This window comes from Hydra viridissima, unplaced genomic scaffold, assembly GCF_058129835.1.
Source record: "Hydra viridissima isolate aposymbiotic clone 2 unplaced genomic scaffold, HvirCarnegie_v1 scaffold_16, whole genome shotgun sequence".
Classification (NCBI taxonomy): domain Eukaryota; kingdom Metazoa; phylum Cnidaria; class Hydrozoa; order Anthoathecata; family Hydridae; genus Hydra; species Hydra viridissima.
Genome location: NW_028324315.1, coordinates 6,022,146 through 6,039,224, shown reverse-complemented (window position 1 = coordinate 6,039,224; position 17,079 = coordinate 6,022,146). Strand labels below are relative to the sequence as shown.

The 17,079-nt window shown below is 36.7% G+C and overlaps 1 protein-coding gene across 1 annotated transcript; it reads left to right on the top strand.

Annotated features, from left to right (window-relative positions):
- Positions 1-14,898: 14,898 nt before the first annotated feature.
- LOC149877726 (uncharacterized) lies at positions 14,899-16,263 on the top strand. The gene is made up of 2 exons (XM_090073597.1): positions 14,899-14,902; positions 15,014-16,263. Exons 1-2 carry the CDS (start codon positions 14,899-14,901, stop codon positions 16,261-16,263), a joined length of 1,254 nt encoding a protein of 417 aa, XP_089929723.1.
- Positions 16,264-17,079: the final 816 nt, after the last annotated feature.

The window sequence follows — 17,079 nt, the reverse complement described above, 5'->3', positions numbered from 1 at the left end:
ACAGCCACTTGTTCATCAAGAAATTGTCCGATGGAAAATTAAGCTGCATTTCAAACAACGAGGAAAAGTACATCAGTTTCATCAAAGAAATCAAAGAGGGAGAATTTGAAAAAGAGGGAAAGGTTGTTGAAATTAAAAAAGAGTTGAGATTTATTGACAGTTTCAAATTCATTTCTTCCAGTTTAGACTCTCTGTCCAAAAATATGATCAAAGACCAGTGCAAAAACATCGCCAAATATTATTCCGTAAAAAGTTGGATTTGCTTCTCAGAAAAGGTGTTTACCCGTAGGATTGGATGGACTCGATCGAAAAGTTTTCTGAAAAGAAATTGCCTCCCAAAGAATCGTTTTTCTCCAAAATCAACGATGATGAAATAAGCGACGAAAATTATTTGCACGCCAAAACGGTTTGGGATGAGTTTCAATAAAAAACGTTCAGAGACTACCACGATTTGTACAACGTGTCGGACGTTTTGATGCTGGCGGATGTCTTTGAAAGTTTCAGAGACGTTTGCGTAAAAAATTACAATTTCGACCCTGCTTGGTATTGCACATCCCCCGGATTGGCTTGGGACGCTGCTCCTAAAATGACAAAAAAAAATTGGAGTTGTTAAGCGATTTTGACAAAGTGTTGATGATCAAAAAAGGAATCCGTGGAGGAATAAGCATGATTTCGAACTGACTTAGAACCTCTAACAATAAATACATGGGACATTCGTTTGATCGGAGCAAAGAGTCAACCTTCATGCAGTACTTGTACGCCAACAACCTGTACGGATGGGCCATGAGCAAACTTCTTCCCACTAACGGTTTCAAATGGATGACTGACGACGAGCTTTCCGATCGGAAATCGATTCCGTGCATTTTAGAAGTCGATTTGGATTAACCAGAAAGCCTCCACGATGAGCACAACGATTACCCTTTGGCGCCGTAAAGAATGACCATTAAAAAAGTAGACAAACTCGTTCCAAAATTGAACGACAAAAAGAATTACGTACTTCACAGAGAAAACCTGAAACTGTATTAACGATTGGGAATGAAAATTGTAAAAGTGCACAGAGGAATCAAATTTGAGGAACGAGATTGATTGAAAGAGTACATTGACCTCAACACCAATTTAAGAACAAAAGCCACAAACGACTTTGAAAAGGATTTTTTCAAGCTGATGAACAATTCGGTCTTTGGAAAAACCATGGAAAACATTGAAAAGCGAGTGGACGTGAGACTTGTGACGAAAAGGGAAGAAGCCGCTAAATTGTCGTCCAAACCCAACTACGATCGACACACAATTTTCGATGAAAATTTGATCGCCGTTCACATGAAAGGAACAAAACTGGTTTACAACAAACCAATTTTTTGGGAATGTGCATGTTGGATTTAAGCAAGACTTTGATGTTTGAATTCCATTACGACTACATCAAGAAAACGTATTCAGATCGGGCAAAATTGCTGATGACAGACAATTAGGGATTGCAATCCCGCACACTTTTCAATCCCGCGGGATCCGCGCGGATTTTTTTAATTTTTGTGCGGATCCCGCGTGATCCCGCGCGGGATTTGTAGGTTTCTTATGCACATTATAAAAGGCAAAATGACAATTGTATTTTTCTTTCAAGTATTTTAGAAAAAATATACTCAACTTATTAGATTGATAAGATAAGGTAAATAAAGCCAAAAAACGCAATTCATTTGTAAATCAATATAATTCTTAACATTTAATGAACAAAAAGATAAGCCAAAGTACATAGAACATCTTTTAGCTTTACGTAGAACTATTAGCTTTATTTGTTTTTTTAAATATCAAATTGAGAAAATGATTGTAAGAAATGGGCTCTTAAGAAACAGACCCTACTTAAAGTATCATCACTTAATCTACTCCTCAAAGGACTGCATATGTAACCAGCAGCTGAAAAAGCTTGCTCGGCCTCTACGCTTATTGGTGGTATGGTCATCAAGTAACTATGCGCTATATCTAGAAACGTGCCTCTTACTCCATTACTTTTATAGGCAGACATTTCCGGCTTCAATAATTTATCAAAGTCTAAAGAATCTAAATTTGGTCTCTCCTTTACATTTTCTGTCCAGCTGTTCTTGTCTTTCTGTGCTTGATTTTCCAATTCTTTTTTCAGCGATAGAATTGTAGGAATAAGTATTTGGGAATTGTTAATAAAATCTACAGCTTCTTTTTCTTCGAGTTCATTTTCTTCGTCGGATTTTTTAAGTAAACTAGTAGTCCATTTAAATTCTTATTACGAAGTTGTGTAAACCTCTCACGAAGTGCCGCGGCTAAATCTTTGCTCAAAAGTGATGATTGCTTTCGCAATTTATTTAGCATAAATTGAAAAGTTGTTTCCACCGTGACAAGGTTCGATTCTCTTCTGCATTAAAGTTCGAGACCAAGTTTTAGTGGTGCCAGGCAAATAATTAAGTCATTGATTTGGGACCACTCTTCTTGGGTGAAACGAATCTCTGACCCAACATTAATTAAGGCTTTTTCAATACACACTTTTAGTCTATGAAATCTTTCTAACATATCGAACATAACTGTCCCACCTAGTGTTACAATCAAGAATCAACTGAAGCTTTTTCCCGTGTTCTTGTAGGATATCTTTCTGTAAATATTTCCTTTTTGACAGGAGAGTTTTTAAATATTTTTACAACCTTTCTCACTTTTTTCATGAGATCTTTGTAATTGCTAACCAATTCAGCTGATGCTCGGTCTAAAATCATCCTCAGTTTTACCACATTCATCTTCTTCTTCACAATTTTCATACGTAGTAAACGATTCTTCGACTTCTTCGCTGTTTTTCTTGTATAAGATATCAATAACTTCAAGTTGTATTCCATGAGCATAACATAGCTGTTGATAGCAAGACATCATTTTACCGACTTTTACCATCACACTTGCTCTATCAGTGGTCATGGCAATAATGTCTTCTTGGAGGTCAATATCGAAGCTATTTAGCCTTTCTGAAACTAACTTGACGCAATATTCTGCATTACACGATCCATGGATTCGAATCAATCCAAGATTAAAGTGTTTCGCCTCTATATGTACATTTAAGTTTAAGTATCTCTGACTATTTTGTGATGCCCATTCGTCAAACGTTATCTAAAACTTTTGATTTTGCTTTTTTAGTGATGTGAGTTTTTGCATTATATCGGTTTTTACAGAATCTGAGAATTTAACTACCATCAATCTTATAGTATTAGGTGAAGTAGGGAGCCGGAAACCACTCTTTGAAAATAAGTACCGTAAATCTGAAGATGTGCAAAAACTATTAAATGTAAAGCCATCTTTTGCAACCATGCGCGATACCATTTTTTTCCATAGAAATTTCCTTTACGAAAAACGTGTCAATTGTTCTGACTTTTTTCGATGGAATTACTTCTTCGTCTTCGCAGTCGATGTATATTTTAGGCTCTAGTTCAACTGATTCATGCTGTTTTGAAGTTGAAGCTCCGTCTTGTTGTAAAACGTTTGATTTCAAATCGGTGCCACGTTTAGTTTTTAAATGGATTAATAACCCTTTAGTTGATCTTTGATTAATTTTTAAAATAGCCGAACATAACATGCACTTCGCATTTTCTTCATTATCACTTTTTTTAAAATAACTCCATATAGTTTTAATTTGCGACATGCTTAGTACTTTTGTTTTAAAATCTTGATGTAAATAATTTTTAAAGACTTTTTAAAAAGTAGTTTTTAAAAGTATATTTTTTACAATTATACACGCACGTTTTCAATTTCACGTTTTCAACATACTCATTAACAAAAATTTGAACATACTCATTAGCGAAAATTTCAACATAATCATTAATTAAACAAAAAAAAATTTGAACGAGTTCGACTAATGTTTTGCTAAATAATTGCTTATTTTTGAATGATTTTTTTATATTTATAGCTAAGAAAAATATTTTAATAGCTGAAGATAAATTTTTAAATTGATTTGTTTCACAAATACAATAAACACTTTTAATTTGATATCTTTTTTGTCTTTTTTGTTTAAAAGAATTGACCTTTTTTGTTTAAAAGCAATTGTTTCAAAATCCCGCAAATCCCGCGGATCCCGCAGTAGTTTTTGCGGGATCTTGCATGCGCTAAATTAATGCGGGATCCCGCGGGATTGCGGGATCCCGCAATGCGGGATTGCAATCCCTAACAGACACGGACTTGTTGATTTAAAAAATAAAAACGGACGACTTTTACAAAGACATTGGTGAGGATGTGGAAAGCAAATTCGACACGAGCGAATTTTAGGTGTAAGGTTGGAGCAAACAAAAATGTCATCGGAATGTTCAAAGACGAAATTGCCGGAAAACAGATTGAAGAATTTGTCGGCCTGCGGTCTAAATTGTACTCTTACAAACTCCATGAAAAAGAACACAAAAGATGCAAAGGAGTCAAAAGAAATGTGGTTCAAAAAAGCATCACAAACGAAGACTACAAAAACTGCTTGAAAAACAAAAAAGAAAAGGTAAGTAAAACAAACGTCATCCAATCCCATTTGCACGAAATTTACACGGAAGAAATAAACAAAGTCTCGCTCAGCGCTGACGACGATAAAAGGGTCATTTTGGAAGATGGAATTCGTACGTTGGCTTATGACCAATACAAAAACAGATTTTAAAAATTTAACAAAATAAAAAAATGAGCAACAAAAGAATAAATGTGGAAGAAATGGTTTTGCCAAACGAGGCTTTGACAAATTTTCAATTGATAAAACCAGCAAAAAAACCAAAAATAAAAAAACTTTAGGGGAGTTTTTGTCAGAGACGAATTGCCAAAAAATCCAAGGAAAAAAGAATGCGGGATTGCCAACACTGGGGATTCGAGCACGGACGGATTTCATTGGGTGTGTTGGGTCAAGGACGGTGACAAAAACTTCAGTTTTGACTCTTACGCCCAACCTCCTCTTGTCGAGCTCGTCAAATATTTTATAAGTTCCGTCTTTTACAACAGCGAAAGAGTTCAAAGTAGTAGAAAAATGAGAGTTCTAGCGCATCGGTACTTTTTCCATACTTAAGCATGCTAATTTTGTGATTCGTGCTAATTTTTGATTCGTGCTAATTTTTAGAGAGATGAGAGTTCTGACGCATTGATGTACATTTCCGTCTTATTTTAAGGCAACGAATAAATTTTTCAATAATTAGAAAAATTGATTTAAATAAAATAATTTTTAAGATAAAAAAAATGTTTCTAGCGAGAACAAAGCATGCAAGTGACTTAAAAGCTATATTCGATCTTTTGTTTTATAATATGAAGATGGTGAGTTTGAATATCAGCAAAAAAGGGATTCATTTAAAAGCAAAGACGACTATTAATCTAATGTTTGAAGTTGATCTTTTAGCTGATCAGTTTGAAGAGTACGTGTTTAATTTTGAGGAGCCATTGTATATCGGCATTGAGAGTTACATTAGCAAGGCTTTTAAAACAATGAAAGGTGAGAGCATGGTTACTTTATCGATTTTTAATCCAGGAAGCTTGACAATTGATGTAAAATCTTCTGAAAATTTTGAGTACAGCATTAAGGTGTTAACAGAGACTGTTCAAAATGTGTTTTTTCTTGATTATTTTTCGTATGATGCAGAGTCTAAAAGATGAATTTCATTTTCGAGATTTAGCGACATGTGTAGGGTGATTAAGCCTACTTCTGAATTTAGCGTTACAAGGGAAAAAGGGTTGTTTATTTTTTAAATGGACACACAAGATATTTTTTCAGAGAGTTTTAAATTTGGAGTAGAGGATTTGTCAGATGAGATGAAAGTTCACAACGTGTATCGTTTAGAGCAGTTGTATCGAATTTCGAAGATTGTTTTATTTTCGAGCGTGTTGGATGTTTTTGTGGAGAAGGATAATCCGCTTATGCTTTTGTCTACTGGTAAAATTGGAGTAGTAAAAGTGTATTTTCATTAAAAACGTTAAAAAACGTTTTAAAAGAAGTTTATAAAATTGCTCCTAAGAATGTAATGCTTGAGAAGGGTGAATTAGGTCAAAGCAGCAAACCAGAGCCAATAGGTTCATATCCTTTTCCTTTTTTAATAAAGAGCCCATCTCCGTAAATGGGTTTGTTTTTAGTCCAAGGTCTTAAGTATAAACCAGAACCGGCAGAGGCGAGTTTTACTCCTTTTCCATTTTTGCTCATGTATACAATTCCTCGTCCTGCGATTTTGTCAACCATAGCTGAACCGGCAGAAGAGCCAACACCTGCAAGCAGACCAGTGGCAAGAACTGGAACAACCCTTGTGGCGATGGTGCTTCCAATCATTCCTAATAAGGGAGTAATGCACCGATAAATCCTCCTTCCACTTTAGAGTTGTATGCAATTTGTCTTTTGCTGAGTTTAAGTGTGACTCCTTTTCCATTGCTGTATGCTTTTTTAATTTTGTTGAGTTGAGATGTTGTGACAGCGAGAACATGATCTCCATTTAAGTCTTGATGAGTGAGTTTAATGCTAGCGTCAGTTTTATCTTGAACGGCTTTTTTAATTTTATCAGCTTGATCCTGTAAGATGTTAATTTTGATATTTTGATAACTGCTCATTTTTTAAAAGAAAAGAAAAAAAAATTCACATGTAAAATTTATCGATCGACAGCGCTGCTTGTATATAGATCTTGCAATACAGAAGATATTCGTTCTCTGACATGAAATCAATGATGTCTTCTCCTCTTAAGTCGATTAAATCTCCATATTGATCAATAAGTTGCGTTTCCATTCTTGATATTTTGTTTACGACAATGGGCAAGTAGATGAGATGAATAGGTTTTTCACTGATTTTGTATCCAGGAGGAGCGTCAGGGTAAAAAGAGTAAATATCGTTTGTCGTTTTTCCATCTAAATAGGAAGAGCCGATACTGTCGTTGGTGACTCTAATGACTACAAGTTCTTCAATTCTTACAATGCTTTCCGATTCGTAGTAGTCAATAACGCTAGTGACTTTATCAGGGTCAGCAGGATCTTCTTTTTTCTCAACGTAAGTGTATTCTTTTTTATCAAATCCAAGAAGTGAGGCTAAGCTGTTATTAATGTTAAAGTCGACCCAATATTGAGTGTTCGCTCCAGGTTTTACAAAAGTGAGAGTAGATCTTGAAGTAGTATTGCTTGTTCCAAGAATGACTCCGTCTGCTCTGTAAAGAGATCCAACTTGGTTTTTCATTTCTTTTTGCAAGTAATCGTTAATTTCATTTATTTCGTAAGCCCCTTCTTCAATATGAATGGTGTAACTGGTTGATCCTAAATTAGGACTATATCTGAAAACGTTATTTTTTGAGGTTATGTTGGGGTAGTTGCGATAAGTTTCTGGCCCGACTAAGGCCATTTCGTATTTTTCGCCATCGCCAAGATCGATGGGTACGTCAAAGTAGGTTCTAATGACACTGCTTTCAACCGTTGAAGTTTCTTTTTTCGATTTAACGATAAAATAAAATCCGGACATCTTGTTATTTACGCAAGAAAATTTTTTAAGCCATTTTAAAAAAATTTTTTTTTACGAGCTTGGAAAATAAAAATCGCTAAACCCGCTTTGGTATTTTCCCTGGTTCTTTTTAGAAGACAAATCAATGACAGCAAACCCATGAGGTTGAGACCAGCTGTACTTGCAGAAGTCTTGAGGAAAGAGACAAATAAAATTGGCATTTTCTCTGATGGTTTGTCTAGGGAGCATGAAATAGTTTTGAGCGAGATAAAAGCAGTCAACGTTAGAGTGTCTTCCTCGGATGTAATATTTTTCGCATTTGTTTTGTTTGGTTGGTTGCAAGTCGTCAAAGATCATTAAATTGTTTTTGGTAGAGTCTAAGGATTCAGGTTCAGGAACTTCTTCTTCAGTTTCAAAGAATTGGCATTTAAAGTTTATTTTTCCTTCCCAATTTTTAGAAATTTCTTCAATGACACATTCAGGACTTGAGTTTAATTCTTCAATTTTGGTTTGAATGTTGAAAATTTCGAGTATGATTTCTTTTGGTAATTTTTTTTTTGAAGGACCTTTTGAGTATTTTGTATTCAGGTTGAAAAAGGGATTTTCCAAACACTTGCAATCGGTTGTAATCGAGCCATCCCGGTCTAAGCAATAAACTGAGAAGCAACGTTGTTTTTCCGCATCCAGACTTTCCAACGATGATACCTCGAATGCTTCTCGGGAAAAGCTTGTTGTTGTTTCTTTTTGTTTTACCGACGTTCCACGATAAGTCAATAACTTCCATTTTTATAGATTAAAAAAAAATTTCTTTATATATTTAAAATGTATTGCGTCAAGTGTAAAAGAGAAACAGAAACCATTCACATGAGAAACGAGATGACAAAAAATAATCGAAATATGTTAAAAGGGACTTGCGACTCTTGCGGAACGACCAAATGCAAGTTTATTCCATCGACAACGAAAGGAGGTGATTTGGTAGAGTCGATTAATAAACTGTCAAGCAAAGTCAAATTTCCATGGGACAAGTTACCAGGAAAAATGCATATTCCCGGGATTAACTTTGCAGGTCCAGGAACGAATTTAGACAAGAGATTGACTTCCACGGACATGTATCAGGAGTGGAGCAAGCCGGTGGACAGAATGGACAATGCAGCGTACCATCACGATGTGGTTTATAAATATTTTAGTGACAAATAAAATAGGAATTTGGCAGATCAAATGATGCTTAAGGAGATGGATTCTATACGCAACCGTACTCAAAAAGAAATCAACGAAAGAAAACTGATTACTCCTGTGATTAAAGCAAAAGCTAAATTCGGATTGGTTGTTGGTAAAAAAAAATTTCCCGAGAGTCGTCTGAAATGGACAGATCAGCTTGCAGAAGAGCTTCATAAACCGGTAATTCGCCATTTTAAAAGAAGAAGGGTGATTGTGAACGACGTCAATGAAATATGGGCTGCAGATTTGGTAGACATGCAATCGTTTTCAAAATTCATCAATGGTGTAAAAAATTTGCTTATGGTGATTGACGGGTTTTCAAAGTATGGAGGGACTGTTCCTTTAAAAAGCAATACATGTCTTGATGTGGCTGAAGCGTTGAAAAAATATTTGAAGAAAGAAAGTGTTCCAAATTGTGGGTAGACAAACGAAAAGAATTTTATAACAAGCATGTGATAGCGCTGGGTGTGCAACTGTATTCTACTGAAAACAAAGAGAAAAGTTGTGTCGTCGAGCGATGGAACAGAACGATGAAAGAGAAAATGTTTAAAAACTTTTCAGCTAACAACACCGATAAATTCATTGACGTTTTAGATGAAATGGTGAAAAATTACAACAGCACAAACCACTCTTTCATAAAAATGACAACAATTGAAGCCAGCGAAGAAAAGAGCAAGGTTTGGATGAATCTGTATGGAAAGACGCAAACAGAAAGAAAGGATCCAAAATTTATTATGGGTGACAAAGTGCGAATTACTAAAAGGAAGTCTAATTTTGAAAAAGGGTATACGCCGAGATGGACTGAGGAGGTTTTCACAGTGTCAAAAGTTCAGTATGCAGATCCACCTACGTATAAAATCACTGACGCTAATGGTGAAGAAATTCAAGGTACTTTTTATGAGCAGGAAATGCAAAAGACGCATCAAGACATATTTAGAATTGAAAAAATCATTCACAAAACAAAGAGCAAATCACTGGTTAAATGGTTGGGATATCCAGACTCGTTTAACTCATGGCTGGATAATGAAGAATTGATACGTTTGAAAAAATGAGTTAAAGGATTTGGTTTCTTGTATAAAAAATAATTTTGATGAGAGTAAATTATCGGTGGGGGAGATTTGTTCGGCAACAAATCCAGTTCAGTTTCAAAAGATTCCGTTGTATTATGAGTATCTTTTAGGCAAAGGTCCAGTTGTTTTGCGCACTCCTGTTTTGCATTCTCTTGGAGTGTTTAAGAGTTTGAATTTGGAGACTAAGGAGCTGAAAGGTTATTCGATGTCTCTTCTTGGCAAAGAGGAAAGTAAACTTGTAGAGGTGACTGAAAAAATATCGAAATATCTTTGCGAACAGGTCAAGGAGTTGAGTCCTTTGTTGAAAAAAGGTGGAAGATCGAAGAAGATTATAACGGAGGATTTGCCTATTTTAAAATCAAAGCCAAATAGTTCTCCCATTCTTTTTGGTAAATTGTTTACAAAGAAAAACGGAGAAAACATTGAAGTGAGTTCAGTGTTTTATTCAAAGAAGGAAGGTAAAATGGAAGTGGATAAAAACCCTTTGGAGTACGTTCATCAAAATTGTGAGGCGATTGCTTCTTTAAAAATTGTGGGTCTGTTTATTGGTTCAAAGGTAGAGTCTATTTAAGTGAGTGTTCCAGAAGTGCTGATCGTAAAGACTTCTTCTTCTCATTTTAAAAGCGTCATGTCTGATTTAGAAGATTTTTAATTTTTAAACGAATATAATAATGATAAACGTGGAAGGAATTGTTTTGCCTAATGAGGCTTTGACCAACTTTTAACTGATAAAGTCAGCAAAAAAGCTAAAAATTAAAAACTTTCGAGGTGTTTTCGTGAGAGACGAGTTGCCGAAAAAGCCAAATAGAAAAGAATGTGGAATTGTGAATACGGGAGATTCGAGCACTGGCGGTTTTCATTTGGTGTGCTGGTACAAAGAAGTTAATAAGAAGTTTAGCTTTGACTCTTATGCTCAGCCTCCTCTTGTGGAGCTTGTGAATTATTTGAAAAGTTCTGTCCTTTATAACAGCGAAACGGTGCAGTTTGGAGACACGTCTTATTGCGGTCACTTGTGTCTTTACGTTTTAAAAAACTTGGATGAAGGGTTAGACTTTCAAAGCGTCGTCAATACTTTGTGGTGATGAAGCTGCAAGAAAAAAAAAAAATCTACAGTTAATTGGGGAAGTATTTATAGACAGAATTGGGGAAGTATTTATATAACCCTTATTTGGTGACATCAAGTGAGCTCTATATCAGAACAGATAGAAATAGCACCATCACTGCAGACATTGATTTTGACTCTCAAAAAATCATTAATCTGGCAGAACCAACCAACTCACACGACGCCGCTACGAAAAATTAGGTGGGCACGCATTTGTCGGGAGGAACTTCATTGGGAACAGCGGACTTGGATTTAAATTTTCACAAAGCGATCATTTTGAACGAACCAACAAATCTTCATTACGCAGCTACAAAAAATTACGTGGACGTCAGCTCGAGCATACGCATCAAAACGGACGGGTCAAGCACGATCACTGGAGACTTGGGTTTAAATTCTCACAAATTGCTCAACGTTACTGATCCGACCACTCTTCACGATGCTGCGACAAAAGTGTATGTGGACACTCGAGTGGCATACGCCAATATCTTTTACACAGATATTAAAATGACGTCGCACAAATTGACTAATCTGGCTGAGCCCACTTCAGCCTCAGATTCAGCCACAAAAAATTATGTGGAAACGCATGCTTCACCTTCGGTGGGAACTGCAGACTTGTATTTAAATTTCCATAAATTGATCAATATGCTTGATCCGTCAAACGCGCAAGACGCTGCAACAAAAAGTTATGTGGATGCTTCATTGCAAAAATCTAACTTTTTAGGACTTGTTCCAAATTCAAGCTTTTCATCCTTGGGGTTAAAGTCCCAAACTGTGGCAGGATTGACCACCGCACCACTCTTTAGCTATTCAGACGGTTCTAGAGCTCTGAGAAGGTTATGGCTGGCTCTTAATGGAACTGGAACAAGCTTTCCTGGACAAGTCTTTCTTCGGATATTGGCAGAAGGATTAGGAGTGGACGCCACTGCCCTTGCTTGCGACTTGCTCTTTTCCCCTTTCGGAGGAACGTTTTACGCCAACTCTTTGCAAAGATACAACGTTTACAGCTCCACTTCCTTGGGAGGATATTTTACCGTCGACCTGCCGTTTAAAGCAAACTTAACTATCCAATTGGTCAATAATTATGCTGCAGCAATCACTTACTGGATTCAACCCTTCATTTCCACATTCACCTCTATCCCTCCTCTTTTATCCTCCGTTAAATTGTACGCTAGGACGTTCAGATATCTCAACACAACTTATGGAAACGAATATGTTTTGCTAAACACCAATGGAAAAGGAAATGGTGTTTTTCGGAAGTACATTAGAATGCACGTCATTGGCTCTTCTGGAAACTGGTGGGAGTCTAGAGTCAGAATGTACGATGGAAATTTACCTCCAGGCAACGGCACTGTCCTCAGCCCCTGGACCTCTTACAGTGCAAACAATTACAACACTTTTCCTGGGTATGACGGCGACAGCAAATACATCTTTTCCTCGTCTGGACAGGAAGATTTTTACTTGTCTTCGTGAAACGGATCAAACTTAACCTCGTTTAGCAACAAATCGTCAGGGCTGTTGTACCAATCCACCGCCTCCATCGGCTCCACCACCACTATTTCCTTTTACAGAAATTTTGCAGAGGCGGACTCCATGCCCAGCGTCGCAACTGGCAGAAGACTCTTTGTCACGCTCAACTCTGGCGACGCGCAAGTCGGTAAATCCGGAAGCTTTTACCTTCTCGGACAAGCGTATTATTACGCCTAATTCTTATGGTGCATTGAAGAGATCTCGCCAGAAAAAATGCAAAAAAAAAAAATTTTTTTAAAACAAAAAGATGCAGTGTGTAAGAAGGGTTCATTACGATCGAAAGAAAGAGTGGAAAAAATGCACTATTATTTTTGACAAGTATTTAAAGCATCCTCCGTTAAAAGTGGGTGATAGATTTGAGATATTTGCGCAGAGAGATATTCATTTGCTTCGTCTGTCTAAACAAAAGATTCTTTTCATGTTTGGAATTGAGAAGGGGATAGCGTTGGTGAATTTGAGACATGGTCTTAATGTAAAGTTGAATTATTTTAATCACAGTATGATGATTTCAGAGCCTGTAGATCAGATCTTTATGGATGTTTACAACAAAAGCGACAAGGACGTCATTATTAAAAAAGGCGAAAGTTTGTGCTTGGTAAATTTTCTTTAAAAAATAAATTTTTTTCAATTCATTTTTTTGTCTTAATAAAAATGGATTACAAAAGTTATAAAGAAATACATCCGAATCTTCCTACGGCTCCAATCGAAGAAGAAGGTCACGCTAACCGACTTCAGAAAATAAGCGAGATTCAAAAAGAGATGGACAACGAAAGGAAAAAGAGAGTTCATCTAAGCAAAAAGTATCATCGCGCTTTCAGAATTATATCCAATGTAGACAATACGATGCAAGTTTTATGCATTGCTTTAGGAACTGTTGGAATTAGTCTTTTGAGCACGATTGTTGCCAATCCTGCGGCGATTGCGTATGAAGGCGTGGCTATTGGAATGGGTTTTTTATCTATTGTTGGAGGTCAAGTGAACAAAAAGCTAACGTTAAAAGCGGAGAAGCATGAAAAGATAAAAGTTTTAGCAGAGTTTAAATTGAATACGATCAGCGACCACATTTCGAAAGCGTTGACGGATGGAAATATAAGCGATTCTGAGTTTCAATTGGTTTTGGAGGAGATTCAAAAGTTTACAGCCATGACGGAGGAGATAAGATCGAAAGCTAAAAGCGGAATAGATGAATTGACTAAAGAGTCTTTGATCCAAAAAGGCTGAGAAGACGCGATTCAAGCGTATAACAACCTATTTAAAAAGAATTGAAAATTTTTTTCCACGTATTTTAAAAAAATGATCTTTTATAAAATACAAGACCCGAATAAACGGGATGAAATTGTGAGAGAGGTGATGTCGAGAAGAAATAAAATTTATCAAGATAGTGTGAATGAAAACATGATGGATTCTCAATTTCAGACAGATGTGAGCAAACTGTTTAAACCGATCATCGAGAGCAATAAAAAAGTGATTAATAGTATTCAGTCTGAGATTAAATCTGAGCTTAAATCTGAACCAGTGATCGAGTCTATGTTTGAGGAGAATCCTTTGGGCAATATGTCGGTTACGTATTTGATTCTTCAGAATAAGGTCAAAAGAGGAAAGAGAAATTTTAAGAACAAGTTTGAATTGAGTAGAAACGATGGTCAATATACGATTGGAAAAATGGGTGTTTTGTTTGAACGAGATGACATAATTGTAGGTGGTGAAAGTATGAAGGAACAAGAGGTCTTTGGGAGCTGATGGCCAATCCAAGCATTTCGAAGAACTTTGACGTGACGGAAGAAGATGTGGCTAATTACTCGAAAATTTTATCAGAGAGTGGAGCTTTAAAGCCAGATATAAGAATGAACAAACCCAAAGCTGCAGAGGTTGAGAAATACAATCAATTCATCATACCTATTGAAAACGCTCTTAAAGGAAAAAAAGGTCATGGATTAATCGTTCTTCCGAGCGATCCGAATGCGTTGGTGGAAAAGCTTCAATTGAGTATTGCTTATTGTCATGCTGAAAACAAGGCTTCAAGAAACGAGGCTGTTGCTATTTGCGACGAGCTGCTCAGACAAAAGGTGATTAGCAAAGACGAGCACAAATCGATTCAGAGATGCATTGCAAAATAACTTTTTTGCTTATAAAAAATGATCGTTTACAGAAAAAGATATGTGAAAAAGCACATTATTGGTGGAAGCGGTAAATTTGACACGTTTAAAAACGTCATGCAAAGAGCGGCCGCGTCAAGCGCCTCGAGAGCAGCATCAACTTTGGCTCAGAAAATGGCGAGAAGCGAATTGGGACGAGAGGCGATCACAGCTGCAAAATCAGCAGGTAAAGAGCTAGCTTCTTTGGCGATTGCAACTGCTAAAGACGTGGCTATTGATAAAGGCAAGAAAGCGATTGAAAAGGTGTATGTCAAGACTGGAACACCAAAGCCGACAATGGCTTAGAAAAGCAAAGACATTATTTCAGAGCTGGTTAAATCTCCAGCCTCATCAGGTTTTGTGGAAGAATATTCTATGATGAGCGGTTCTTTGAATCGTAAAAACGCCATTCGAATCCAAGACCTTGTTAAAATGGGTAATGGTGTTAAAATAATCTGAACTTTGGAACTTCGGAACTTCGGAGCCCCCCAAAAATTTTTTTTTATTTATAAAAAAATGGCAAATTCTGAGATTTTAAATTTTACAGAAGAAACATGGGTTGATGAAGGAATCGAAAGATTTGACTTTCATGAGTATGAACCCGTAAGCACCAATTTAAACAACACTGGAGAAATAAGAATCAACATTGAGCAGCAGGACTTGTTTACTCTTCCATGCGAATCGTACCTTTTGGTCGAAGGAAGACTGACAAAAGCAGACGGTGCGGCTCATGCAAGCACAGATGTGGTTACTTTTGCAAACAATGGTATCATGCATCTGTTTAGCCAAATTTCTTATTATTTGTCGAATCAAGAGGTGGAAACCAAATATAGTCCTGGTCAATCCACCACTATGTTTGGTTATATTAAATATCCGGTAGAGTTTCAAATATCTGAGGGAATGAATCAACTGTGGCAGCGAGACACGACCGTGGATGCTGATCTTGCTAATAACACTGGATTTATCAACAGACACCCTTACATCATCAAGCAGCCCGCTGATAAAGGAATCTTTCCGTTCTGCATCCCTTTGAAGCACATTTTTGGTTTTTGCGACGATTACGACAAAGTTCTTTATGGTTTTAAGCACACCGTTACCCTTGTGAGAAAGAGCGACACCGATGCGATTTTTAAAGCCAATGCAACAGGCACAGGAAAATTCGATTGGACTAAACTGTCTTTGTTTATGTTTCATGTCACTCCCTCTCTTTTGGAGAGCAATAATCTTTACAAAATCATCGAGTCCAAAGTAGACGTTCCCTTAGCGTTCAAGTCTAGACAGTGCGACACCATTTCCGTTCCCGTGGCAAACACATTCAGTTGGAGACTGAGTGCGAGATCTGCTAGCGAAAGACCGAGGTACGTCGTGGTTGGATTCCAGACCAACAGAGACGGAAGTCAAGACCGAAATCTATCCATCTTTGATCACTGCGACATTAAAAACATGTACGTCACCTTAAACAGCGAAAGGTACCCTGCTGTGGATTACAACTTGGACTTTAAAAACAACACATTCTTAAGGGCTTACAGAGATGCGTGCAAGTTTGACATTAGGCTTTACGGAATCGACGACATTTTGGCTCAGCCTAATATAACCGGCTTAAATTACAGATACATTTGCCCGCTTTTTGTTTTTGATGTGAGCAAGCAGGCGGAGAGGTTAAAATCGACAGTGCTCGAAGTTCAAATCAAGGCCACCTTTAATGCAAACGTTCCTGCAGACACTCAAGCCTTTGCCGTGGTGATCTCTGACAAAATGCTCAGGATTAAATCCGACGGGAAAAGCGTTGTTTATTGATAAATAATATTTACGCGTTAAAAAATGAGGTATACGAAAAAGGATTTGAAAAAGCTGCTGAGAGATAACAGAATTACTCAAACGTCGAAAAGCAAAATGTCTTTGTTGATGCTGGCGGTGGAGAACCATCTGATTGACAAAAGCGAATGGATGAAAGACGTTATGGAAGAAAGACCTGTAGGACGACCTAAAAAAGATTCTGGAGAGTTATGAAAAAATTAAATTTGAGTTAAACAAAATATTTCATATTAAAAAATGGAGGATTATAATTCGTTGGAAGAAACAATTAGGATAATTATTAGATCAAGTGAAGAAAGATTGATAAGATTAAGAGAAAACAGGAGATTGAGTGAAGAAAAGTTGATAAGATTGAGAGAAGGAAGGAGATTGAAGGGTTTGTTGGACTTCGACCTAAGCTCTACTCTTACAAGATCCTTGAAGAAAAAGAGCACAAAAAGTGCAAAGGGGTAAAGAAAAGCGTTGTTGATAAAAAAAATAGAGCATCGAGACTACAAAGACTGCTTAATGAATAAAAAATAAAAGTTTGCTAAAACGAACATTATCCGATCTCATAAGCATGATATTTACACGGAAGAGATTAACAAAGTTGCACTCAGCGCTGAAGATGATAAAAGAAATATTTTGGATGACGGAATTCGCACTCTGGCTGTAGGACATTATAAAAACAGATTTAGTTTGATCAACTACTGGAAGTTTTTCGGTCCGGATGATAAGGGTTCATCTGATCTGTAGACTTTTATATAGTAGCTTATGATCATTATAAAGCAGTTAATAAACATGAATATCACTTCATTA